The sequence below is a fragment of the Meles meles genome, chromosome 2 (genome assembly GCF_922984935.1).
Source record: "Meles meles chromosome 2, mMelMel3.1 paternal haplotype, whole genome shotgun sequence".
Taxonomy (NCBI): Eukaryota; Metazoa; Chordata; class Mammalia; order Carnivora; family Mustelidae; genus Meles; species Meles meles.
Genome location: NC_060067.1, coordinates 100847811 through 100874905, shown reverse-complemented (window position 1 = coordinate 100874905; position 27095 = coordinate 100847811). Strand labels below are relative to the sequence as shown.

The 27095-nt window shown below is 40.1% G+C and overlaps 1 protein-coding gene across 1 annotated transcript in view; it reads left to right on the top strand.

The window, feature by feature from the left end:
• EGF (epidermal growth factor) overlaps window positions 1–25300 on the top strand; it is a 95335-nt gene extending 70035 nt beyond the window's left edge. The window contains exons 16-24 of the mRNA XM_045998355.1: window positions 927–1037; window positions 5581–5697; window positions 6384–6509; window positions 10018–10140; window positions 11388–11532; window positions 16227–16391; window positions 19482–19599; window positions 22400–22505; window positions 24818–25300. Coding sequence (XP_045854311.1) covers window positions 927–1037; window positions 5581–5697; window positions 6384–6509; window positions 10018–10140; window positions 11388–11532; window positions 16227–16391; window positions 19482–19599; window positions 22400–22505; window positions 24818–25059 — 1253 coding nt within the window. The 3' untranslated portion in view covers window positions 25060–25300. The remainder of the gene's footprint in view (window positions 1–926; window positions 1038–5580; window positions 5698–6383; window positions 6510–10017; window positions 10141–11387; window positions 11533–16226; window positions 16392–19481; window positions 19600–22399; window positions 22506–24817) is intronic.
• Window positions 25301–27095: the final 1795 nt, after the last annotated feature.

The window sequence follows — 27095 nt, the reverse complement described above, 5'->3', positions numbered from 1 at the left end:
TCAAAGAGTACCTGGTGCTTTTCCTCCAGATGACCAGGCAACCATCGTCACTTCATAATGTACCCAGAATGTTTTATATATACTTTCTATTTTGTTATATAGAATTTTAAAGAGCCAAGTGTTCCATGGTTGAGATTTTAAAAAATGAATAATGCTTAACTGCTTCATCATGGCTCTTCTTAAGTGAGACAGGATTTGTTTGTGTATGTGTGTGTGTGAATGTGTACAGTGAAGAACATGACCTTTATTTGAGTTTGGTGCCATAGACTTAATTCATGTTAGGATGCCAGCAGTCTTACCTAATGTCCAATGTCACATGTATTTGCATTTTGTGAAAATAATTTTGAACTTATGGACTCTGTGCATGCAATGGGAACCTGGGGTCCAAGGACCCCACTTTGAGAACTTAGTGTTTTAGGAGATCCATTTTTCCTATGTACTACGGAATTGCATAGGTCCCATACTTATGTTAAATTAGACTTGTTTATACCCTTACACATTTCTAAATACAAGTAAAATAAGTATTGAAAGCAGCCTAAAGGAGGAGTATACATGGAAGCCAGGTTGGGGAGATCATCTTATTAATTTGTCCTTAGTGATGGTGGGTTGTGATTGTGAGTTGATAATGTCCATTAGGATTTTAGTATTCTACTCTTATTGTATTTGCCGGTACCTAAAAGAGTCCTGTCTTTTTGCTCTCTGGCTCCCCCAACCCTCAACCATCAAGTGCTCTGGGAGAAACTGGGAGGGTATGGTATAGCAGGCAAGATTTTCTAAGTCACCAAGACACTACTAGTTTCCCTGAATACTCTTACTGTACAAGTAAGTCTAAACTTAAACAGCCAGCACACAGCCATAGATATAAATGAAGTCAAAGTTTCTTGATCATAAAAGGTAAATTAACTGTATCTTTTGATCTTCACTAGGTAGTGTAGCAGATCAAGGGATGCCATTGGATGTCTCATCCAGGAATAAAGGATCTGAAGATAGCATTACAGAATCTCAGAGTTTGCTAGTGGCTGAGATCATGGTATCAGGTATGAATGAGGAATTCTCCAACATAGCTTTGGTTCCAACAATTTCCAGCCTACTAGTTAGAATCCTGAATTAGCTCTCTAACTTTGGCTAAGTGTAGACAAACAAGTCAAGCCAAACTTTGGACTCAGACTTTGATCCTTTTTTCCTGAACCGTGTGCCTGAGGAAGATGGCACCATGTTAGACTGGACATGAATTTACTCATTGAGAGTCTTTGAGCTGAAACTTCTTTGAAGAAATCTAACTTGGAAACAAAGGTGAAAAATAAGATGGAACAGACTCAAGTGTGTCCCCATCCATACCTAGTAATTTTGATATTTAACCCATCTAGCTAGACTTCCCTTAGTGTGAAAAGTAGATGTAACTGATAAGCAAATATGGGTTGGTTGCTTCAGCTGCTCCAGAGTTTACAAAGAGCAAATATTAGAATTGTGTTCTTTATTGCACATTTATCACCAGAATGCTAAATAATTTGTTCAGTCTGTAACAACTTCAGGGAGCCTAATTCTTTTATACTCTATATTTACTCATGAGGTCAGTGGTTTTCAAACTGGGCTTCACTCAGCCCTAGAACCTCTGCAAGCCTCACCCCTTCTTCACAGCTCTCTACCTGTAATCAGCACAGATCTCCTTTGAAACACTGTACTTATTTATATTTCTAAGATTTTATCTTAACAAAGTATCTATGGCTAAAAATAAATTTGAAAGCTCCACGTTAAGACCTTAGATACACTTAAAGTGCTCATTCAACTTTTGTGGTCTACAGACTACTTTGCCTGTGTAGGAGACCTGGAGACCTCTTCCCTTTCTCTATTATAAGAACTTATCAGTACAGGGGCACCTGTGTGGCTCAGTCAGTTAAGTGTCCAACTGTTGATTTCAGCTCAGGTCATGATCTCAGGGTTCTGAGATCGAGCCCTGCATCAGGCTTCCCACTGGGTGTGGAGGCTGCTTAAGATTCTCTCTCTCTCTCTCTCTCTCTCGGTCCCTCTACCTTCTATCTCAAAAAACAAAAACAAAAATAAAAACAAAAACAAACAAACAAAAAAACCCCAACTTATCAGTAAAATACACAGATAAAATACACAGATACACGGAGGTGGATATTTTTGGTAATTACAATTTGTATGGAGCTTTAGAGTTTACTAAGTACTTTCCCTCTAAATTGATTAAAAAAAAAAAGATTTCTATATATTTGAGAGGGGGTTGGGGAGTGGCAGAGGGAGAGGGAGAGGAGAGAGAATCTCAAGCAGACTCCCTGCTGAGCACCGAGCCCGATCTCACAACCCCAAGATTATGACCTGAGCCAAAATCAAGAGTTGGAAGCTTAACTGACTGAACCACACAGGCACCCCTCTAATTTGATTCTGACCACAACCCATCACTTTACAGATTTGAAAACCGAGACTAAGATATATTAAGGTAATGACTTTACCAAAGATTTTTGAAATTTTGAAATTTTGAAATTTCAAATTCAAAGATTTTGAAATTTATGACCAGATAATTCATATCAAGAAAAGCCTAGAAAACACTAGCACATTAGGAATATTACTCATTTAGTGATTATTTATTTGCTACATGCTGTGCTAAGCACTAGGGATATGATGATGAGCTAAATACAGACCTGTTCTCCAAGGTCATAGTCTGAAGTCGAGAAAAAGAAATGATGGGATAAAACAATATGAATAAATATTAGCAGTATTGAGAACCATTTCAAAGTTGCTAAGAATCCCTAAATGTTCACAGAGCATGTTTTGAAAGACTAATGTTTGGGAGACTCAAAGACCAAGGTAATGAGAGATAGTAAATTAGGCACATGGGTGGGATAGGGGAGTGATGAGATGCCCAAATATTTGGAAAACACATATTGTATTAAGGCTATATTTGGCTTCATACCTGAGACTATACTCTACCTTGTGCAAAATAGATGAAAATGACTGTCTTTGTGAGAACTGCCTCCCCTTTCCATATCTGAGTTGTGTTCTATTTTGTCTTAGTCTATAAAGTTTTAGTTCTACTGGTGGTAGGCTAAGGGGTCATATTTGTATTTTGTAGTGAGATTTCATTTAAACAAAGTATCTATGCTAAAAAGGAATTTGAAAACTCTAGAATAGATTTTAGGTTAGGATCAATATATTCTTATTCCCTAAAGACATACAGACTGCTATGCAGCAAGTAGATCTGTCTACAACAAGGCAAAGAAATCCAATCATAAAAAGGTTTCCTTGTCAAGTTTACTAAAATAATGAGTTTTTCTATGTTCATGAATAAAATGTAAAATTCTGAACATGGCCTGTTGGGTGCTAACTGAACTAGTCCTTACACATTTCACCAGCCTCTGTGTGGGCCTTTTTGTCCTCGACTTTCTCTGGCCGGCTTCAGTCGCACGGGCCTTGCCTATAACAGACAGATGCTGTGTTCCTAGCCCATAGCACTCTTTCTACACCCATCCAAGTCCTATGTATCCTTCAGATCTCAGCTTCAGATCCCACTTAGAAAGCTTTTCCTAGTCTCCTAAGTGGGTGAGATGAGAGTTATTTCATCTCCCTTAGAACCTGGTGTTGTTTCTTGATAGAGTGTATCACACCTGTACTTCAATAACTAATTGTACAAGACAGCAGAGGCCCTGTCTGTATTCTCTATCACTGTATTTTTGGCTCATATTAGGATCTGGCGTGTGATAGGTACTTTTTAAAAAATTAATTTTAGTAGTTTAACTAATAGGCCCTGGATTCTTTTTCTCATGTCATAAGGCTAATTCTAATTCAGACTGTCACAATACTCTTCTTCTTTATCATCCTTATTTACATATGTATAAAATTTATTACTCTCAGTTGTTTTTTTTAATCATTTTTTTCCTCAGTCCTTACAATTATCATTTGAAGTAGACTGGACAAAAATTGTCACCCGTAAAAAAAAAAAAATTGTCACCCGTATTTTGCAGAAGAGGGATGTGAAGCCCAGGCACTTATTCCTTCCAGGGCCAGCTTTTGTCAGAAAGAACTTTGGCTCTAGCCCAACCCCCTAACCCCCAACAGCATATGCAGTGCTTTTCATTATGCAAAAGCTGCCTTGGGGTTTGCAAGTTACCAAATAAATCCTGAATTATATTCTAATTTAAGGCAATTCTGCAAGTGATTTAAAATGTCTTGGGTAATTGGATCTTGTCCACCATACACTGAGCAGCTTAGTGACTTGAGAGCTAGTCTTCCAAATAAATGCCAAATCAAATGGATAATTGATTTAGTCTGAACTTATCCATCTTGAAGAGTCATGAGTGACAGGAGATGACCAAGCAAGAATCAAGGGCATGTGTTCCCGCATGAGAAATCTTACTCAAATAGCCAAGCAAATCAAATGCAATGACCTAATGTCTGCATTTACATGGGACCTGAATCCCCCTGTGATCATTTAACTTTCTTTAATTTATGGGCAAGTTTAGAGGACTTCTTTTACCATTTCTGTATTCAGGTAGGCAAACTTACCAGTGAATGGAGAGATGATAGTTTCTATCCTGCTGTGGTAGGTCAGATCCCCCCAACTCCAACTGTGACATTTGGAGAATGATTATATACATAAGTAGTCAAAAGAAAAAAGAAACATCTTGTTCATGTTTATGGCTCAACATGCAGCTCTGTCCCCCGGGGCATTTGCATTTCAATGGAGTATGAAATGAAACGATTCATTTACAGCGTTTAGTTTATATGGTTCATGACTTTGTAAAAGTGCCTTGAGGTGGCAAGTCACTGCATAAATCTTGACAATAACCATACATTGTGTCATACATATTCTCATATATGAGACATAATTTTAGTAAATTGACAATAAATCTTTTTATTGCATCTTGTATGATTGTAATAAATTCTTATTTATTGTATCTCTGCAATGTTGGTACCCAGATCTACTTGTTAAATATTAGTCTGTGTCTTCTGGGGGCATAAGAATATATTGACCACTATTGTATGTCCTAATGGTTGAGAATTCTCAAATAAACAATAAAACTTTTGATATTTGAGCCCATTTACTCCTGGAAATTTTATAGTTCGAGTTTGCAAATGCTTTTTAAAAAATTATAAACAAGGGGCACCTGGGTGGCTCAATGGGTTAAGCCTCTGCCTTCGGCTCAGGTCATGATCTCAGGGTCCTGGGATCGAGCCCCGCATCGGGCTCCCTGCTCAGCAGGGAACCTGCTTCCCCCTCCCCCTCTGCCTGCCTCTCTGCCTACTTGTGATCTCTCCCTCTGTCAAATAAATAAATAAATCTTTTAAAAAAAAAATTATAAACAAGTCCACACAAGGCTCTTTGAATACCAATAGTTCTTTAAGACTAAAGATTTACTGAAAGCATATAAATGGGAGCATATAGCTTATGGACCCTTTAATATAGATATAACTTAGAGGTCAACTAATTGTTTCTCTTTGGAGGTTAACCTGTCCCAGAACTCAGGAAGGAAGTGCTAGAATGTTCTGTAGAACCCAAAACATTCAAGCCCATGTTTCCTCTAAGGTCTGCAAATAATCTGATGAGGTTCTCACTCTTTGCAGATGCTGATGACTGTGGTCCTGTGGGATGCAGTTCACAGGCTCAGTGTGTTTCCGAGGGAAAAAATGCTACATGTCAATGCTTGACAGGATTTACTGGGGACGGAAAAGTATGTTTTGGTAAGAGCAAATACCAATACATATATCTGGAAAATGGGGAACCAGAAACATTCTTTCAGATAATACTGATTCAAAATCTCCAGAGGATTTACATAATCAGCAGGATAGAATAAATTAGTTGATATTAGCTAAAATGATAATGAACGGCATATCTAGAAAATATGAAACATATAGTATGTTGTTGTATTAGAATTACATGATATATGCAGTTGATATTAAGGAGAAAATTTTATAATTAGTTTTAGAAGCATGAATTTGAGCTTGAGTCAAATTTATAAATTCACCAGTTATAATAAGAACACAAATCCCCCCCCCTCAAAAGCTGAGGTCTTAAGTTTAAGTTGAATAAATTGGTTGTGCTAAATAGGTTTCCATATTATATTAAGCGCCTTGAAATTTTAAGTAAGTGATTACTGTAAGAATCTCACTTTTTATCATCTGCAACCCTGGCCCAGTGTGATTTATTTACATATACTTAGCTAAGCAGACACCTAAACAATCTGTAAAAATTGGTTTGGACGTGAACTTTAAGACCACGCTACAGAGTTTGCATTACGTTTGTAAACAGTATCTGAAAGCGGTTGAATGATTGGTTGTATGAATGCGTATACTTCTGTTTTTACCATGATTCTCATTTAATGCCAGGATTGTCTACATATTTCACTAGTTAATCATTTTTCCCGCAGATATAGATGAATGTGAGACGGGCATCACTGTTTGCCCTCCCACCTCCTCTCAGTGCGTCAATACTGAAGGTGGCTATGTCTGCCGGTGCTCAGAAGGCTACCAAGGCGATGGGATTCACTGTCTTGGTAAGAGAGCATGTGTGCCAAGGGAGGAGGCCAGAGGAAGGCCTCAGAGGATGGGGACATGCTGTGGGTGTGGTGGGTTGAGAAAAGACAGGGTATAATATAAGTGTTACCCATGTTAACGCTCAAAGAGAAGTTACGTGAGCTGTTCAAACTGACATAGGTCGATTCTGGATGAACAGTCAAGTTTGTGCCCTTGTGCTAGAATGGGACTAGTCAGCTTGAAGATGCTGCAGAGGTTGTGGGTCCCCCTGCTTTTCTCATTCTTTCTCTGGAGTTGAGTGACGCCAGTGCCCATTAATACTCCACACCTTGGGCACCTGGGTGGCTCAGTGGGTTAAGCCACTGCCTTCAGCTCAGGTCTGATCTCAGGGTCCTGGGATCCAGTCCCACATTAGGCTCTCTGCTCAGCAGGGAGTCTGCTTCCCTCTCTCTCTCTCTCTCTGCCTGCCTCTCTGCCTACTTGTGATCTCTGTCAAATAAATAAATAAAATCTTAAAAAAAAATACTCCACACCTCGAGCCATCATGGCGGGGAGTCGTGCAGCATTCTCATTATCCCTGGATTTTGCAGGTGAGCCGCAGTGAACTGCAGAGCTGAGGGAGATTTGTTGGAAGTCCCTGCTCTGGGCATAAAGGAAAGTGGGGAGTGATTCTGTGGAAGGGCTCACGGGACAGCTCTGGATGAGTGTCAGTAGACGGGAGATGCAAGCCACTGACATTCTGATACAAGGAAGGAGTGATTAAGATGTCTTTCATAATCACCGTCCTCTGCCAAGGTCTGGGTGTGGCTTCTGGGTTGGGAGCTCACTTAATGGCTGTCTCATACCATGCCAGATGTCAGGAACATAGCAGCGCCTCACAGGTAGGGACCTGCCTGAAGCCATCCTAACCCCGTGAAGTGCTTACCTGGAGTTTAACAGGGCTTTCACATGTCTCTAACAGTATTTTCTTTGCCTTCTGAAAACACGCAGATCTTTTCACGGTGAGGGGCAGATGACCTGATAAGAAACTGAAATGATACTGCTTTCTCCCACATGCTGAGGTTAAATATGAACCATCAGTCACGACTACCAAGTTTTTTTGGAGCTGGCTGGTTTAAATCAGACCTTTATCAGATTAGTTTTGTGGAGTCCACAGTCATTTGTAAATAGTCTTTTAAGCACATAGTTGGCCGTCAGTCAAGAAAATGTCACTGCTCTAATTAATCGGGCTCATAGATAATTTAGACAGAAGAAAGAAGGGATGCCTTTTGGATGTTTAAACTTATTAAAATCCAGATTCTGTATTACTAACCTATTTCCTTCCAGCAGTGAACACGCAACAGGGTATCATGGGGGCAGCCTGCCTGGGGGCAAGGAGTCCTCAGGCCACAGGGAAGAATGGGCTGATTCCTCTTTTCTCTCTTTCTCTGTCTTTCTCCCTCTCTGTGTTCCTTCCCCTCTTCCTCTCCTGCTATCTCTGCCTCACTCTCCCTCCCTCCTTCTTTCCTTCCTCCTTCCAGATATATGTAGATATAGTGCTTTACATTGTGCTTGGAACATAATAAATGCCACATAAAAATAATAAGTTATTCTTATTCTTAGGAGTGGTTGTGTTTCTTGACCAAGAGTATACCTTTGTTCTTAGTTCTTGGAAAAGCTCTGTCTCTTAAGGTTCACAGAGATTATAGAAATTATAGAGAAAGAGAGATTACAGAGATAAAGAGATTATAGAGATTTCATAGAAATTATAGTAGGAAGTAAGTAAAAAAAAAGACTCAATTTGAGTCATTTGGGATAGCAGTCCAATGTGACAAATATTTATTTGGCAACTCTCAGTGCAAAGACATAGTGCTTGGAAGTGTGAGGAAGAGCAGAATGATGAAGGTAGTGCTTGCTTGCAAGGAGAGTAGGACCTGAGACACAGGGAGCTGTGATAAGTCGTGAAGGGGGGTATGCATTATGAGAGAAGTAAAAACCACAGTGAAAGTTCCCAACCAGAAGAATATCTGTTTGAGGTATTAAGAAAACTTCGTGAAGGAAGGATCACTGTGGATGGACGCTGGAGCATGAGGAAATTTTCATTAGGCAGAAATGAGAAGGAATGGGGAGCATTCCAGGTACGAACATAAGACAGGTCTATTTGGGGCGTGGAGAATAGCCTACATGAGCACTAAGTATAGTGTATGTGAACTAGACGGCCTTTCTCCTGTGGTTTGGGGATGGGGGACCTGGTGTCTCTTCCTTTCCTTATAAGAACTTCAATCCTATTGGATTAGGGCCTCACTCTTATGACCTCCTTTAACTTTAATTACTTCCTTGAAGGCCCCATCTCTAAATAGAGTCACGCTGGGGCTTAGAGCTTCAACCTAAGAGATTTGGGGGGAGATACAATTCAGTTCGTAACAGGTGGGTTGGATTACATATGTAGAAGACTAGAAATTGAGGGTCATTAGGGTTTTATTTCTCTAGACCAACCCTATCTAATAGAACTATAATATATACTACCTATATAATTTTAAATTTTCAAATAACTCCATTACAAAAAGTACAAAGAAATAGGTGAAATTAATTTTTATTTTATTAAGCCCAACATATCCAAGAGATTAACATTTTAATATGTAATCAATATAAAAATCATTGAGATATTTTTTTAATTTTACTTTTTTTCTGTGATCCAAAAATTCACTTTTTTTGCACTGTACCATATTTTAGATTCTTTCTTATTTTAGTACTAACTCTTCAAAATCTGCTAAGTGTTTTACACTTACAACATATGTCATTGTAAACCAATCACAGATCAGGTGCTCACACACCCACATATATGCACATACAGACGGTGATGGCTACCATATTGGGCAGCTCAGCTCTGAGTCAAGGGGAGCAGTGATGGGAGCTGTGCTTTAGGATGTTAATCTGGCGCCCGTGTTTAGGAGTAGAGTGGGGGAGAAATGGCATGCAGGGAATGTGGGGAGGCTGTCTTACAGTAATGTAAAATTGAGGAGAAGAAGGATTTAAATGTTAGGCTGGTGGTTAATTGAGAAAGAAAATAGTAGCAGTTGGGAAAGAAAGGGTTGACTTAATTTATGTTTATGCAGAAAAAAAGCAGAAATGTCTTATATGCTCTAAATGTATGTCAATGACTGGATGTCTATTGGCAAAAGTTAAGAACGAATCTTCAGGATCTGATTTTCTAAATGTTTGCCTAGAGCTGGTTTACCAATCTCCAGCCTTCCCACTGAACTGCATGTTGGGATGTCTCCTTTCTTCCCAAGCACTGAGAAAACATTGAGCCTTATTTCCGGAGTTTAGAACACCTGAATGGGCAGGCAGCAGAGGGACCCACTTCATCCTTGTGTCCAGCATTCATAATATAATTTTTTAATAAAAAAATACAGAGGGTCTGAGAGTGTGCAGCATGGGAGAGTTTGAAGCTGCTCCCTTCCCAGAATGTTGGCTTTTCCAATAATATAACCCTTTGTCCTCCTCTGCACCTCACTTTTCTCTTCCCTACTCCCTTGTTTCTGGCAGATATTAACGAATGCCAATTGGGCAGGCACACCTGTGGGGAAAATGCCACCTGTACAAATACGGAGGGAAACTACACCTGCATGTGTGCCGGCAGCCTGTCTGAACCTGGGCGGATATGCACTGGTAGGTTGGTGGGTGGTCTAGGGCCAAGGAAGGGACTTAACTCTGGAAAATTCTATACCCCCATGTATTTGCTCTGAAGAGTCTAGAAATTATTCGATTCAACTGGGCTGGTGAGTTTACGTTCCTGATTAGGTGGATGCTGAGCTTGGGAATGTGAAGTAGTCCAAGTTTTCTTAATTTAATAACATCTGGAAGAAATTCCTTTCTTATTACTTACGATTCAAAAGGTGGGAATGCAGGTGGTTCTCTTTAACTATGAGACTAATGTCTTAATTTGTGATATTGATTTCTGGGGCTGCTGGAAAAACTTTGCAGGTCAAGTCAGGTCAGGAAAGATGTCTGGACCCTTAGCATTTTGAGTCACTTTTAAAGCTTTTCAAATATTACCTTAAAACATTAGTATTTCTTGATCTGAATTAGAACTTCAGTTTTTTTTTAATGTTAATGGTCAACTTCTGCTTTCTTGAGGCTCTCCCCAAATGGCAGTATCTTCTCACAGCCTGTACCCTAGAAGGGGAGCTGGCTTCACCTCAACCCTGGAAACCAGAATCTGGGTCTCTTTCACCACCACTCCCAGCAATTTACCTGTCTCTGCTCTGCAAGCACGAAACATCTTAAGAAAGGAAATTTCAGGACTTACTTGGGTCTCTCTTTTTTTTTTAACACATTATTTTTCTCAGATATAATTTGCTCTTCTTAAAGGTATTGAGAGACTGCTAATATTTATATAGTAAGCTATACACCCTAATGATTTCCTTTTAAAGAGCAGACAACCACTCAATAAAAGGGACTTTGCCATTTTGACATTCCCTCTGTTACGGTAAAGTTTCTATTCTGTCAGATGTACCAGTCTGGTCTTTGAGGGCTCCTCTGATATTTACATCATTTTTAGAAGAAAGCATTGTGTGGGAGAAGTTTTTGAGGCTTCAAAACTTCAGTCACCAGTGACTGGTCACTGGTGAAAGACCAGTGACTCGGGATTCATGCAGTCATTTAGAATTGACCGTTTCCTTGCTTGCCTCCAGTATGCTTTCTGTCAGATAATACTGAAGCTGAAGAAAGAATGACTGGCTTCATGGTGAATGACGTGAAGTCTGGTTAGGAAAATGAAAACTGGAGTTGCTTCTGAGTTCTTGTCACTGAAAGACACTAGATCACAAATTGTTCACAGAGACTAGTTCTGGATATTGATCCCTGGAAGACCTAATCACTTCAGAAAGTGAAAGTAATGTCTTTGATTCTTGTAGACTCTACTCCCCCTTCTCATCTCATGGAGGACGGCCACCGTTCTGTGAGAAATGGTTTCCGGGAATGCCCCCCATCCTATGACGGCTACTGCCTCCATAATGGTGTGTGTATGTACATTGAAGCAGTTGACAGATACGCATGCAAGTAAGTCAAGCTGTCTTTGTGACGGCACAGAGATGTGGGACTGAAGTCCATAACTTTTAGGTAATTCATAAAAGAGATTTTTTTCTATAATTGGGTTTTTGCTAGGGAAAACAATATAAACCACACGTATATAAATTGTGTGTGTGTGTGTATGTGTGTCTGTGTCCATACTGCACCCTCCTTGTGTATACAAATATACATTTAAAGAATTGGCGATTTTCCCTCTTACTTATCTTGGTGTTGCTACTGGTATAGTCTGGGGCTGAAACCTCTCGTTCTGGCTGAAAACTTAGGTTTGTGAAAGAATTCCTTGAAACTTGGATTTATTTTCTGCCGCATGTGTGGACAACATCCACAGTATGTTTCTGAATTTACAAAAAGGTTATATATACACACTGGACTTCTTACCCTCAACTTTCAAAACTGGAAAAAAATTCTTTTTCTTCAGTTTCTAATAGTTGGTGTTTACACTTCTGTTGCTTAGTAACAATTGCTGGAAGGGGCCCCTGCTTCTGTTTGTTCCTTTTTTGTCCCCATGACAGTTTCGCAGTGGGCACCGTCAACTGAAAAGTAGGTTTGAGGGTGATCTGAAATTGTAGGTTCTCCCACCATGCTTCCTCAGAAAACACTTCCTTGGCAGCAATATCTAGTTCTGCATCAAATTTTACTTTTAGTGGATTTCGTATTTTCAAGTCAATCAGAGGGAACTGGTAGGTCCTGAAGAATAAATGGGTCCCCTGTGGCGAGACTACTGACTCACTGGTAATTTTCTCTGTGCCTGAGGAAGAAATGATAAAATATTCTGATCCTCGTGAATAGAAGCTATAAGCTTAAAGGCTTTTATTATTTTAGGAATAATAATCAGCAGAAACATAGTCTAAATTGTTAGAAGAACAAGTTGTATCCTGTGACAAAGTGAACGGCCTTGCGTTATAAATCGCGTCAGGCAGACAAAAGTGGTGAAGAATGCTCGTGACTGTTAGTGAAACTGACTTAAATGTCATTGCATACTACCCTCATGTTCATATTTGCATGCTGTAATTTCCCACCCTAAGATAAATCCAATCTTCACAATAGTTGTCCTTGATTTTGAGAATAAGAATCAATTTTTTTTCATGCTCGTGGTTCCTTATTATCCAAAATAATGAAATTATGAAGATAAATGTTCTACTTTATTAGATTGTGGTTTGTTTTTCTCTATGATGCTTAAACTTTAGATTATAAGAGACATTACAATAGTGTAAAGGGTACTTCACAATTATGAATTGCATTTAGTAGATTATTTTCACTTGACCTGGTAACATCGATTCATTAAATGATTTATGAACTCTTTAGTACACTGCTTTTCTTTCTGTCATTAAATCCTGATGAAAATATCTTATTTCCTGATAATGTTTTAAACATGAGTTGCTACAAAATGACAATTAAACTAGAGATAACACTCACATTTAAGGACCTTTAATCAAAAGCAATATTTAAAATATCACCAGAGGTCTCATTAGTCCAGGTCGTAACTTTGTTTTTGAATTTTACATTTAATAAAAATGTGGTTTAATCAGACATCCAATGCTTTCCTCCTTTTGCCTCGATGACTTCACCTTGTATTTTTAAAATTCTATCGTGACACATCTCTAGGAATGCTCACCAACTCTAACTTTTATTAGAAACACTTGATCGGCATCATTCTGCAGAGTGTTTCTCAATACCATGAGAAGGTTTATAAAGGGCTGCTCTTCTTTCCTTGCTTGAAGACATCGGAAGCTCCCCACCCCCCCATATACAGAGATCCCCTGGATGTCTGGGGTGCAGAGAATGTGAGAACTGAAGCCCCCATGCCCCACATCTTCCTCAAAGGTTCCCTGGTCCTGACATTCTCAGAAGGCCAAACCTCCTGAGTTAACAGGAGATCCTTATTCATTCTGGTTTGGCTTTGAACCAGGCCACACACTTCTGGCCAGGTCTTCTTGAGACCAAGCGGCCCCAACACCAGTGCTGTGAAATGTTGCATGAAAAAAGAGTTGTGTGGCCAAGTCAGTCTGAGAAATGTTATGTACTCTAGCCCTCAGTTCTTGATCACAGTACACCACAATGTGAAGTCTTGTTGACCTTCCTTCAGAATTTCTTGAAATTATTTGACCAACTAAACTCAGATTTGAATAATTTATCTGAATAAATAAACCCAGAAATCTTTTGCTTGGTTTAACCGAAGTAATTGATAACCCAAAAACTAGTAGGGAAGACCCATCTATGTGAAATGCTGGCCGACTGGTTTGGGCCATGTATGGCTCCGAGAGGCCCTGATATTACAGCTTGCTTTTGCTCCCCAGGACCCTTGCACATGTGACTGACATATTCCTTGAGACCCGAAAGTCTCTGAGATTAATATCCAACAGGTTACAATGCTAGGCATTGATAATAAATGACTATAACCAAAGATAGCTAGAATTAAAACAGTATCCAGGAAAGCCTGGAATAACTTGATAGTCCTTTTATACTTCCTACATTCAGATCCTGTCATCTCTTTCATGATGTGTTCTAGAAGAATAGCTTTTCAGAGGTGCATAGAGCTTAAAACCTTTTTTGGAAGTAGCCCGATGTAGTAGAAAGAACACAGGCTTTGAAATCAGAAAAACATTTGGATCAAACCTGCCATTCACTGGCTAAGAGCAAAAAGACAAAAAATAACAAGTATTGGAAAGGATGTGGAGAAAAAGGAGCCCTCATACACTGTTGGTGGAAATATAATTAGTATAGCCACCATGGGAAACTGTATGGAATTTCCTCAAAAGGTTAAAAATAAAAATACCATATGATCCAGTAATTCTATTGAGTATTTACTCAAAGAAAAGGAAAAGACTAATTCAAAAAGATATGTACACCCCAGTGTTTATTGCAGAATTATTTACAATAGCCTCAGTATAGAAATAACTGAAGTGTCCGTTGATATGTGAATTGATAAGAAAGATGTGTGTGTGTGTGTGTGTGTGTGTGTGTGTGTGTGTGTGATGGAATATTGTGCAGCTACAAAAAAAGGATGAGATGTGCCGTTTGAGACAACATGGGTGGACCTAGAAGGTATTATGCTAAGTGAAATAAGTCAGACCGAGACAGACAAATACCATACAATTTCACTCCTATATGGAATCTTAAAAATGAATAAACAAAAAAGAGGCAGAATCAGACCTGTAAATACAGAGAACAAACTGATGGGTGCCGGGGGAGGGGATAGAATGGGTGAATGGGAGTAGGAGATACAGTCTTCTAGTTATGGAATGAATAAGTCACAGGAATAAAAGGCATAGCATAAGGGGTAGCGTAAGTGATACTGTAATAGTGATATGTGGGGACAGATGGCAGCTACACTTGTTGTGAGCAGAGCAGAATGCATAAACTTGTCACACCATTATATCGTACTCCTGAAACTGATATAACATCGTGTGTCAGCTATATTCAACCAACCAACCAACCAACCAAATCCCTGCCATTCATCGGCTGTATGACCTGGTACAAATTACTTAACTCCTTTGAGCCTTGCTTTTCTCATCTGTAAAATGGGAATCTGCTATTGAAAAGAAAATGGGTAAAAGTGCCTAACACAGAGTCGGATACAAAGAGTGCTTAACAAATGCTAGTTTCTTTTTCTCTCCTAAAGTGACTTTCCAGTGCTCTTATGACCAACTCAAGGTAGAACTGGGACTAGGACTGAGATCTTCTGCAGCTTTATCTCATGCTTTTTCCCTTGCTATCTCTTCCCACTGTGGGGACCTGTATCCATTCCCTGGGCATTCATTCCTCTGGGTCCTTTTACAATGAGGTGCGGATAGAGAGTCGAGCCAGGGCTGAGCTGGGAGAAAATTCCTAACAACTGAGCAGCTCAAAATACTTAAGAGGGTATTTTTGAAGTTTATGCTCCTGTGAAGAGTAATAGAATACAATTGTACCTGAGCTCCCATAAGTTCTGGAAGTATATGTTCCCAGTAGATGGCAGCATTGTTTCATTTACTTTTATCTACGCGGTCATAGTGCGTGGTGGTGGCTGGTGATGCTAGTTACGGTTTCACTCATGAAACACCATGAAAGCCCCTTTTCTTCCATTTAGTTTTTTCTCCTTTGGAGAAAGTATTCAAACATTCGTGGGTTGCCACTGAGACTTTTTCCCTTGGGCCAGTGATTTTTTTTTTTTTTTTTTTTAAAAAGGATTTCCTTGGCTGACGTAGCTGTCCTTCCTGTTCAGAGACTGCATATTCTTTTACAAGCCGGTCTCAAGTGAGGGACTCTGCCTTCAAATTCTTCCTTCCTTTGACCTCTACTCTCTGCAATCTGGCCAAACATTTGTTCAAAAATTCTCTTGGCTCTTAGGGCAGAGTTGCTTTGTGTTCGTCTTAAAGGTAGCTCCTCAGGATTTTAACCTAACAGAAGCTGATCTTTACTCAATGTTCTGCAATGCCTTATAAAGGCGGGATGCAAATAATTCCTCATCAATCCCAGGGCAAACAGACCAAAGGGGGAAGTCCATGTTGCATTAACTTGTAAATCAGAGTACTTTCAGCTGACCCCTGATGGATTTTCCATATGCTTCCAAAGAGCTGAATCTGGAAATGCAGAGGTTGAAAGGCAGCAGGATATGGAATCTGAAAATACGTAAGCGTTTTGGCCAGGGCTTAGCGCTGACCTCTGTTTGTGTGTTGTTACAGCTGTGTCTTCGGCTATGTCGGGGAGCGCTGTCAGCACCGAGACTTGAGATGGGAACTGCGCCACGCTGGCCAGGGGAGGCAGCGGCAAGTCACCGTGGTGTCCATCTGCGTGGTGGGGCTCGTCCTGCTGCTGCTGCTGGGGCTCTGGGGGGCTCACTGCTACAGGTGACTTTGTCTTTCCCTTGGCATTTTCAACCTCTCTCTACCACCTCCCAAGGGAACGCCTGCCTCCTTGAGATGAACTTCTACACACTTGCTACATTTGTTTAAAGGGGGGGAATAACAGTGAAGGAAAACAAGCAATGGCTTGTTCACTGCTCTGAAGCCTCAGGGTTTTGCTTTTCCTTGTTCGGTTCCGGTCTTTGTCAGTATATCTACATCGTTTATTTTATTTATTTATTTTTAAGCGATTTTATTTTTTTGACAGAGAGAGAGGGAACACAAGCAGGGGGTGGGAGAGGGAGAAGCAGGCTTCCTCCTGAGCAGGGAGCCGGATACAGGGCTCCATCCCAGGGCCCAGGGATCATGACCGGAGTGGAAGGCAGACACTTAACTGACTGAGCCACTCAGGCACCCCTACAGGGTTGTTACTAAGCATAATGCATTTTTATTTTCTACCTTTTTTTCTTGTATGCATCACCTGCTTCCCCCCATAGGCTGTGTAAGTAATTTTGCGTGGCTGCCTTCCACTCAGTCGATTTACCACAAAGTATTAACTCCTGTTCAAAGAATCAGTACTTTCTCTCACTTGGAGTTTGTGTTTTCAGTAATTTCAAGGTAAAAGTTAAAAACTGTGGAACAAAAATATTTATACATTTAATTAAAAGATAATACTACATTAAGGTGAAGGGATCATTTTCCATTTTCTTGCAAAGGACTTTATCTTCATCTTTTCCTATCATTGTATGTGCTGTTAGAGTTTGTGCTGTACAAAATTATTGAGTCATAACACATTTGGGCAGAAGGAAACTTTGTAGAATTACCTAATTCAGTCTCATCATTTTAATCTTGAAGAACCTATGACCCACTTAACCTATGGCACTAATTCTCTGGAATTGTAGGGAAGACCTACACCACCATCTGCAGATGAAAATCAACCACATTTGCCAGGGGTACCCAACCACTCAGGTGGCAAATGGCATGTATTATGGAGAATTTCAGCGTTTGATCCAAGATGTGGTTGTCTGAAATCCTGCTGTATCCTAGCATTGTGGTTAAGAGCATGAGCTCTAGAATCAGACCACACAGAGACAAGTCCCAGTCATGCTTAAGTAACACCAGGAGTGTTATTTAACATTTGTATTCATTAATTTCCTTTGCTATGAAACAGGAACAAAAAACTGTACTTACCTTGACTTATTGTAAAACTAATTGAGTTAATTTAAGTAACGAGTTCAGCATAGAACTGGCAAATGGGACTTAAGGAATACTGTGTTATCATGATGATGACTTTCCAAGAGCAGTCATGTTCCCCTCCAAGACTGACATGTTCTGAACCATTTTACACCTTGAGAGACAAGGTTCTCAAGCACAAACTTGAGATTTTTAATTCAGAGGTCCATTGCACTTTTTAGCCTGGTATTGGATTTGTAGGAAGAATATTAAGTAACCAAGATTTATCCCATTGAACAAAATGCCAAAAGAAAAATAGGTACTTGGCAAATAGTGTAGAAAAAAATGGAAGCAAGAAAGTCAAGTTCATGTATGCCATAATTATTAAGTACTTTTTCTTATTCTGTGGGTTATTACATAGTAAATAAGTTTTATGTTCTGTTGCTGTTCTTCAGAGCTCTGGATTGAAAGCTCTTGTCAGTTTGCTGTGTTTTTGGACTTGGAATTCAAAGACCAGCTGAGTGGGTTAGTGTAGACTTTATATACAAATCAGAACAAGTTTAGCTTCTGACCCTTGTATGTCTAAAATCCAAAGTGATAAGAACTATTTCTTCAAAAAAACTCATTAGCACTCTTTCCAGCTTAACCCCTGCAAATTTTCAGCTATGTGTTTGATGGCATTCAAGCACTTTTATGTGTTGATTCTGAGAAGATCAAATTTAAAATAGCTAGTTTAAATATTGCCATGTCACTAAAGTATACTAATAAATATAGCTCTGGCCTTGAGTTTTGTTAGGTGTGTTGAACGATTTTCTTTAAAAAGTTCAAATCAGTTATTTCTTCCCTTTGTAGCACTCCTTGCCTGTCTTGGCCAGACTGAGCATTTGACACTCTTTTTCTTGTGTATCTTTCAAGATTGTGGAATGAAGTAATTTTTAAAATGTTATATAATATTATAACTTCTAAGAGCTGGATTTCTTAGAAGGACCCACTTGTACGAAAACCCACAGAAAGTGTTCTGTCACAAACTATAACTTTGTTATTTTGCAATTTGGAACTGTTTCTTTTAGCCACTTGATTGAATATTTTCCCCGATGCCTTTGATTAAGAACAGTAACAACACATACTCTCTCAGCATCCATTGCAAAGAAATCACAATTCCTTCGAATGGTTTTCATAGCAGCGCTTACCTTCCTTACTACGTTGGTCGGATGTCCTGGCAGGCCTATTTGTCAGAGGGTCACATTCCCTTAGCTGCCACCTGCCCAACATAGCAGCACTGACTTAGCTGCCACCTGCCCAACATAGCCACACTGTTTTAGGAATCTTGAGGCTGGCTAGTGATCTTCACCACCATATTTACTTCATTGCCTTCCGTTAATTGGCTGCTCAATACATTATGTACCCGCCTCTCCCTCTAGAGACTACAGCTCTGTGGACAGGGATCCCGGCTTCATATTACATCTCCCTCCCTTTACTCCCCTTTCCCTCAATGCATGACACCATGACCTCTATAGACGTTGTGCTTCGTGTTTGTCAAACAAATAAGTATTTATAAAGCTAGATTTGGAGGCAAGAGACCTATTCTACTTCCTAACTTGGCAACATGAGATAGTATTCTCTTGGGTCCTCCTCTCTGTGTGTTCTTGTGTCTGATGCCTTTGAGTAGGAGAGGGCACCAAACTAGTGGGAGGAGCCCAGGCATCTCACAGAACCTTGGAAAAAGTGAAGTCTCTGGAAAGTTCTGCAGAAAAGAATGCTTAGGAAACGCAGAGTTGTGCTCCTCGTTTTCTTGCTATTTCTCTCTCAGGCATTTTAAGTACCTACATTTCAGGAGCAAAAGCAGTTGTTCTTGACCGTCACTGAGTGGGCTACTGGTTGTGTTTTGTTTTGAAATTGTCTCACATTTCGGCTTTATTGCAGGACTAAGAAGCTGCCATCAAAAAATTTAAAGAATCCTTATGAAGAGTCGAACAGAGAAGGTAGCAGTAGCAGGCCTACAGACAGCCAGGCTAGGATGGCCTCCTCTCCCCAGCCTTGGGTAATGTGACCAAAGTACATGAAGCAAAAAATTGACTTCATATGGACCCCAGTTCATTTTTTCTCATTATTTTTTTTCTATCCTGTAGCTTCTTCTTATAATTTCCATTTTTATGGGATATGTGAAAAGTCTTTCCCAATTTTTAGGTAGTCTCTTTCAAATGGATGACTTAAAAGCCCAAGATTATGCTCTACTTTTCTTTCCTTTTTTTTCCCCTTGTGATTTCTCCTATAGCTGTTTGTTTGTTCATTAATTTATTTTATTGAAATACGGTAGATGCTCTAATTTTCTTAAGATTTCTTTTCTTCACATACATTTTAAATGTCTAAATTTCAGCAGCAAATAGTTGCCAGATGTAGCAAATAAAAATACAGGATGCCTCGTTAAATTCATACTTCCAGTGAAGGCTGAAATTTAAATTCAAATTTAACTGGGTGTCTTGTATTTTATCTGGCAAACCTATACGTTTGCCAAAAAGCACAGTGATTGGGAAGTTCAAAATGCTTCATAAATTACCCACTTCAGTAACTGATCTTGAAACCGAATAGGGCTAGCTCGAGCTAGGCTAAGCTCCCTTGAAACTGTTGAGATTTCCATTTCCAGACACCTGTCAGGGACAACTCGAGTGGTTCAGTGCATGCCGCTGGTATTATGCATGGCATGTACTGCCCAAGAGGCTGGAATATATGGCAGATCCATGGGGATTGAAACCTGTGGGCTAATAGGGAAAAGGTTCTTAGGGAGCTGTTTTGGAGGGACGGAGGCAGTGTTTGTCTCCTTCCCACACCACTTCCCCTCCCCCACCCCCGCCTGCACTCCCTGTGCTTTCCCAGAGAGTAGCTGCCCCAGGGCCATGCTTCCGCCTAGCAGCCTAGCAGGTGATCGCTGATCCCGCCTCTTATAGGCATCAGCATATACTTGTTTTCTGGCTGAAACTTAAACTACAAAAACTTAAAATACAAAAATAAAATAAGAAAAGTGAAGTCTAGCCTGACCCTCCTCTTAACTGGCCGTCTTAATCTTCAGCAAGTCACTGAAATCCCATTTCTTCTTCAGGACAGCGAGGGGTTTGGATTACAGGACCTCTGAGACCCCGTCTGTATCTTTGGATTCCCTCAGTGTGTGCTCCTGGATGGACTTACCTAAAGAATGTCCTCAGTTCTTTGAGCCCTCATGACTGTGGACTTCTAAATGACCTATACTGCGCCTATCGGCCTATAGGGTGTTTCCTTCAGGTTTTGAGTAGCAAGTTTAATTCATGGTATTGAAATCATGGAAAGGAGGGAGAAACCATCTGTAGCTAGTTTTTAAAAAACCAAAAACAGTTGCCACTGTCATTAGCAGCTTGTTGGCTCAGAGCTGTGGCAGAAGGCCTCGGGCTGCTGAGCTCAGTCCCCCGAGCCATCATAACGGTCCGCCGTAACCGTCATCCACACCAGCTGCTGCTGCAGATACCAGTGGGAGTGGGAGAGAGCCAAGCATCTGAACCAGCAGGAGAAGCAGCAGAACCGAATCTGGTTCCATTCGCTGCCTTCCCCGTCTCAGCCTAGGAGTCTAGGACCTCGGTTCTTCTGGCAGAAAAACATGTGGCTGGAAAATTTGCAGTGCAGAGAGCTGGATTTTGACTTTAGTCAGAAATAATGGGTATGTGCCCTGAAACAGTGGGTTGTGTATTGATTTGGCAATATGTTGCTGCAGGGAGACCATTAAGGGAGAGAAAGCAGTGAAGGATAATTAGCATTGTGGAAAATAAGAAAATGAAAACACATGTTCATGGGATTCGCCAACATTTCTCTTCCTAATTGACTCCAGTCGTTGTTCTTCCTATACTTTTCTCAAAGAGAAATCTGAGCAGGGAGGTTTTTTTTTCCTTTTTCTTTTCCTATTCCATTTTTCTTATTGTACTTCTGAGTTATGGGCTCCTCCTGGGGAGGGCCCATATCTGAACCAACAGAAAGCGTGATCAGCTAAAACCTTGGGGCAGTCCCTCTGCTGGGTTACTGATTGGTGAGGAAGGACTTTGCAAATTGCACTCTTTGTCCAAGGGTATGAGTTAACTTATAGCATTGATCTATTTTTTTTTCATTGGTCTATTTTAATATCAAATCTATCTAGTGTGAGTAAGAGCCAGTGAACTCTGGTCAGCCTGCATTGCAAATGCCCAGTCAATCGCAGGTAATACAATAAGGACAAAAATAATTAATTTTTTGACCGAAGAGAAATGCTGAATCTTTCTGGGCCTGCCTTTGAGAATTCTTGTTTCCAAGGTGTTCGACTATGAAAAAGCAGATCCCTGCAAAATAGTAGTTTTACTATTAGTTATTATTACCCATCAAGAACCCCAAATTACCGAGAACTTGGTAGTATGTTTAAATGAATTTCATTAACTAAACACACACACATATTTGAAAAGTTGGAGCACATACATATATGAGATCTTATTTGTCTGGCCGTGGGGCAATGCTTAGAATTAAGGATTCTAAGGGATTCTTGGATTGCTTAAAGTAAAATGGTGAGATCGTTGGGATCCATGACCCAAAAGTTGGGGTTCTAGAATTAGAATAGATTCTCCAGTTAAGTATTGATAGTGCCCATTTGCCTTTATTGACATATGGCTCCTAGTTGAAAGCAGAATCTTTCATTAGCAAGAGAGAGAAATTTGACAGGGCCTTCCTTTCAGCTTTCACCTTCCATACAATGAACATAATGAAGTCATAAACTTTGGTTCCATGTATGTTGAGATCATTGATGAATTATAACAATGTCCTCTCTCTCCTTCCCTCCCTTGTGTTCTCTGCAGTTTTTGGTGATAAAGGAACACCAAAATCTCAGGAATGGAAGTCAACCTGTGACCCTCAAGGACGGTGAGGCAGCAGATGTTAGCCAGTTCTCCTCTCTGGAGCCAGGTGAGTGGCTGTCTTTATCTGGATCCTGAATGTTTTTCCAAGTCTCATGGAAGTGCAGACACAATAGTTCAACTATGTATGAGCTATGCGAGTGGCTGGGCTGTATTGAAATTCCTCAGAGCCTTACAGAGATGCGTTTGGATTGGATTCTTATTGTGCACGAAGTGACCATGTTTCCTCAAAACTCTGGTTGCACAGCAGTCTGCTAGATCACTTTGGGCAAGCACACAATGAGTGACTCGTTCTTTTGAATTCGGTGGGCTTTTGTGGTCAGTCTTTGGGATCTATATTGGTAGCTGTAGGTATAGTTCTGGTGAAATTGTAAATGGCTCTAAGAAAATGTGTTCCATGTTCTAGTAGGAAGATTCCTGTGAATTTAAGTTGATCTGGGGGTCCTCCTGGGGATTTGGGAGTGTTCACATCTTATCAGGGGCCAGCCCTCAGCCAGATGCCTGAGTCATCTGTGAAGTCCATGCAGGCTACTGGGAGACGGTCCATAAAATCAACCCGGTTCTCAGGCTGCTCTGGGACTCAATCTGCCTCAGGTGGAATTGGAATTAGATACTTTTCAACATAATACTTTTGCCAAGAGTTGCATGATGATAATAAACATCTTGGGCATGGGGCTCAGATGTCAGTTTTATTTCATAACTCAGAGGACAAAGTTGAACACGTTTTGAATTATAAGCTCTTAGAAAGTTTTGGAGAAACATTGAACCCACAGAACACAGTTCTCGGGATGCCTGGCTGGCTCTGTCGATTAAGCATCTGCCTTTGGCTCAGGTCATGGTCCCAGGGTCCTGGGATCGAGTCCTGCATTGGGCTCCTGGCTGAGCAAGGAACCTGCCTCTCCCCCTGCTTATGTTCCCTCTCTCTCTCTCTCTCTGACAATAAATAAAGTCTTAAAAACAAAACAAAGCAAAACAAAATACCAGTTTCTCTGCTGAGGGGGCTTAAGCTCTGCTTATATTTTCTGATGTTTGACCTTTATGAATATGTTTGTTACTGGGGCACCTGGGTGACTCAGACTGTTAAGCATCTGCCTTCGACTCAGGTTATGATCCCGGGGTCCTGGGACTGAGCCCCACATTGGGCTCCCAGCTCTGCAGGAAGCCTGCTTCTCCCTCTTCCACTCCCCCTGCTTGTGTTCCCTGTCTCGCTATGTCTCTGTCAAATAAATAAATAAAACCTTTAAAAAAATATATACATGTTACCCTACTCTCCTCTTCAGATTTCCCTACAGGGACAATGTAGGATTCTAGTTTTGAAAAACTCATTCACATATGTCTCCTGTGTGTATTGCCATGTAACCCAAATTCAGTAGAACTTTTTTTTCCTTGATGAAGGCCTTGGATATTAGGGTACACTTAAGAATTGATACAATTTTATATGTAAACTGTTACCAGTGTTGTTACCTGCATAACAAAAACATGTGGCATTTTCAAAAGTTGCTTGGGTTTTGTTGTTAATACTAACATTATTAGAAAATAATAGAATGAATATCTTATAGTTAAATATTTTTCTTGAAGAGCTAAAAGCACATAATTCTTTGTTACAAAAGTAATTCAGTATAGAGGTACGTATAATTTTTCCAGTTAACCAGCAGCACAAGGTGTGGACCAAGGTGTGGTTAAACTCAGAAAATAACTAAGGACTTGGTTAGCTGAGTACACAGGAAAAGATTAGAATATCTCCCTCTTTGCTCACTCTACTACATTTTGACTCACTCTCTGTGAGCCATTCATAAAACTGTCTCCCAATTTGAGTGATCACAGCCCAGTCATGGCCAGCTGTCTCATAAAATGCATGAGGTGAGAGATCCGAAGTAGGGAAGGAGAAAGGAAAATGAGATAAAAGATCAAGATTGGCTCTGAGCCGAGTCCTTCCCTGCTCCTGAAAAACCCATTAAAACACAGTCTGTGCTAGCAGTGGATCCATGGAACCATATTCATTGACTTCAGCCAACATGAGCTGGTGCAGGTTAAGTTAGCATCCTGTTGTGGGCAGCATACCACGCTAGGGACTAGGCAGGCAAATGCATGGGAAACCTGAGCTCTGTTCCCAAGGCTCCCAGAAGGGGAGAGAAGTACACAGAGAAAGTCAAAGAGGAATGTCAGGTAGCATAGCCTTTGAATCATCTCATGCAACCAAGACGAATTTTTTAGAAATTGGGTCCACATAGTCTGAGAATGGGTTGATTCTGTGTCTCTCTTGTCTTTTGGGCCTACCCTCCAGTCACTGGTATTTGGGCGTCTCTTGCCGGACGTTGTGAATGATGTGAATCCTCGGGTTTCTTTTTTCCTTTCGTATAGGCTCAGTGCAACGGACATCACGGAGAAATGAACCCCAGATGTATGTGGGCACAGAGCAAGGCTGCCGCACTCCTCCGTCCAGTGATAGAGGCTCTGGTCCCCAGACAATGGAGCAGAGCTTTCCTCTCCCCTCCTGTGGGTCACAGCCCATTGCTTCGGGGATGGAGAAGCCACGTTCTCTCCTATCGGCTAACCCATATGACAACAAAGGGCCCCAGATCCACAACCCCAAAAGAAGCTGACTCAGTGAAAGCTAGAATTAAAAGGAAGATCAAAAAGGATTAACTGTGTTGATAGGTGGTAATACTTCATCTCAAAAGGTAGAGGGAAAATATGGATTTTGGTGACACAATCTCTACCACTCATCACCCACTCAGGGTCCTGGAGACAAACAGGTAGTCATGCTTTTGTTCCTTCCTTCAAGCAGTTCCGTTGCAGATTTTTCAAGTAAGAGTAACGGGGAGAATCACTAGGGAACTCACTGGAAACCAAAGCACGGTGTTACTTTGTAAACTGTTGTCTTTAATAGTCAAGACAGCTAGGTACTTTTTTCTCTGCAGCCCTACAAGAAATTGGGCTAAAAACAGGCAACCACACTGGTTTGGTCAGTTATAAGATAATTCCTTTTATCTGAACAGAACATTTAGCTAAGTCTCATAAAATGGTTAGAATATTAAAATTGCTGGTCTGATACATTGTGGGCATTTAACCTATCACTGGTTTGATCTATGCTGCTGATTTCACAGAATGAATTTTGATAAATTAATTAAAAACTGTATTAACTTAAACCTGATTTCCTCAGAATTAGTTGGCTGATTTTTTCTATCTTAAAATCTTTGAACAAAAACATTTTATTTTGAAAAATTATCTGGAGACATCACGTTTCTCAAGCATTACTATCCTTTACCCACAAAATATTTTTTTTAAATGAAAATGTAAATTTTCCTTTCATGTGTTGGCACAGAATTTGTACTTATTTTCAAATATGAGATTGCAAGCAAATTTCTGGATTTATTTTCATTTTGAACAATCGATCTCTTCTAATTATTTCAATAAAATCACCATGAAACAAACATTTTCTTGGATTCCTGGTTAAATAATAAATTATAGTTTAGGGGATATTCGAGTTGAACCAAAGTGATTTGCCAGAGTGATTGTTGAAGCTTCCTATTGCTATACTTTTAAAAATAATTTTGAAATCTATTGGAACTTTATAAAGTAAAACTTCCTAAGGTCTTCTTTTTCTTATTTTTTTTTTAAAGATTATTTATTTATTTATTTGACAGAGATCACATGTAGGCAGAGAGGCAGGCAGAGAGAGAGGAAGAAGCAGGCTCCCTGCCGAGCAGAGAGCCTGACTCAGGGCTCAATCCCAGGACCCTGGGATCATGACCTGAGCTGAAGGTAGAGGCTTTAACCCACTAAGCCACCCAGGTGCCCCCTTCCTAAGGTCTTCTAATTAAACCTTGTTCTTCTAGCTAAGATATTATTATTATACTTTATACTACCTAATACAGTAAGTGTAGACTGTTTGGGCCTTTGGATTTTTCAGCTTAAGCATCAGCTAGTCCCTTTGCTTACTTTTTCTTGCATTTTTCTTCAACACCTTAGACCGTGGTCAGACCAGAAGTCAGCATAAAAAGGAGTTGAAACACATCTCTTCAAGTAGAAACTTAGGAACTTTGGAAAAGATTTAGTGGTGAGGAGGATAACTTAGATAATTATTCAGTATGACCCCTTCCCCAGATTTATATAAATACGGATTTTTCTGTATTCTGTATAAAGTTTTGCTTTGACAGTTGATACCCTCAAGGATCAGAAGACCTATTTTTTTTTTTTTTCTAATGAGTGAAATGACCTCAGAAAGCAATACTCAGAATATTCCCAGCTATGGGGAAATTATATTCCAAAGTGTGAATCTTTTTTCTCCTTCCAAATTGAGCATTTCTGAAGCTTTCTGGGTATAGATCTTACAATTTAAAAAATTTTTACTACCTCTTTCTTTTAGAATTTCAATGATAACCGAAGAGATGACATGAGACCACAGTAGCTCACAGCATAACATTATCTTTGAACCAGATACTCCATTTCCTTCAAGACTTTCAATGAATCTGATACCTCATAAATTGGGACCATGTTAAATTCCAAACCAGGCTGAAACACTGGCTCCCCCATCGAAATAAACAGAAAACGTACTTCGCATTTTGCAATCAACAAATCGCCATGAAGAGATGGCTTCCTTTCTTGTGGTTCCACGTTTCTACAAGAAATATCCTCC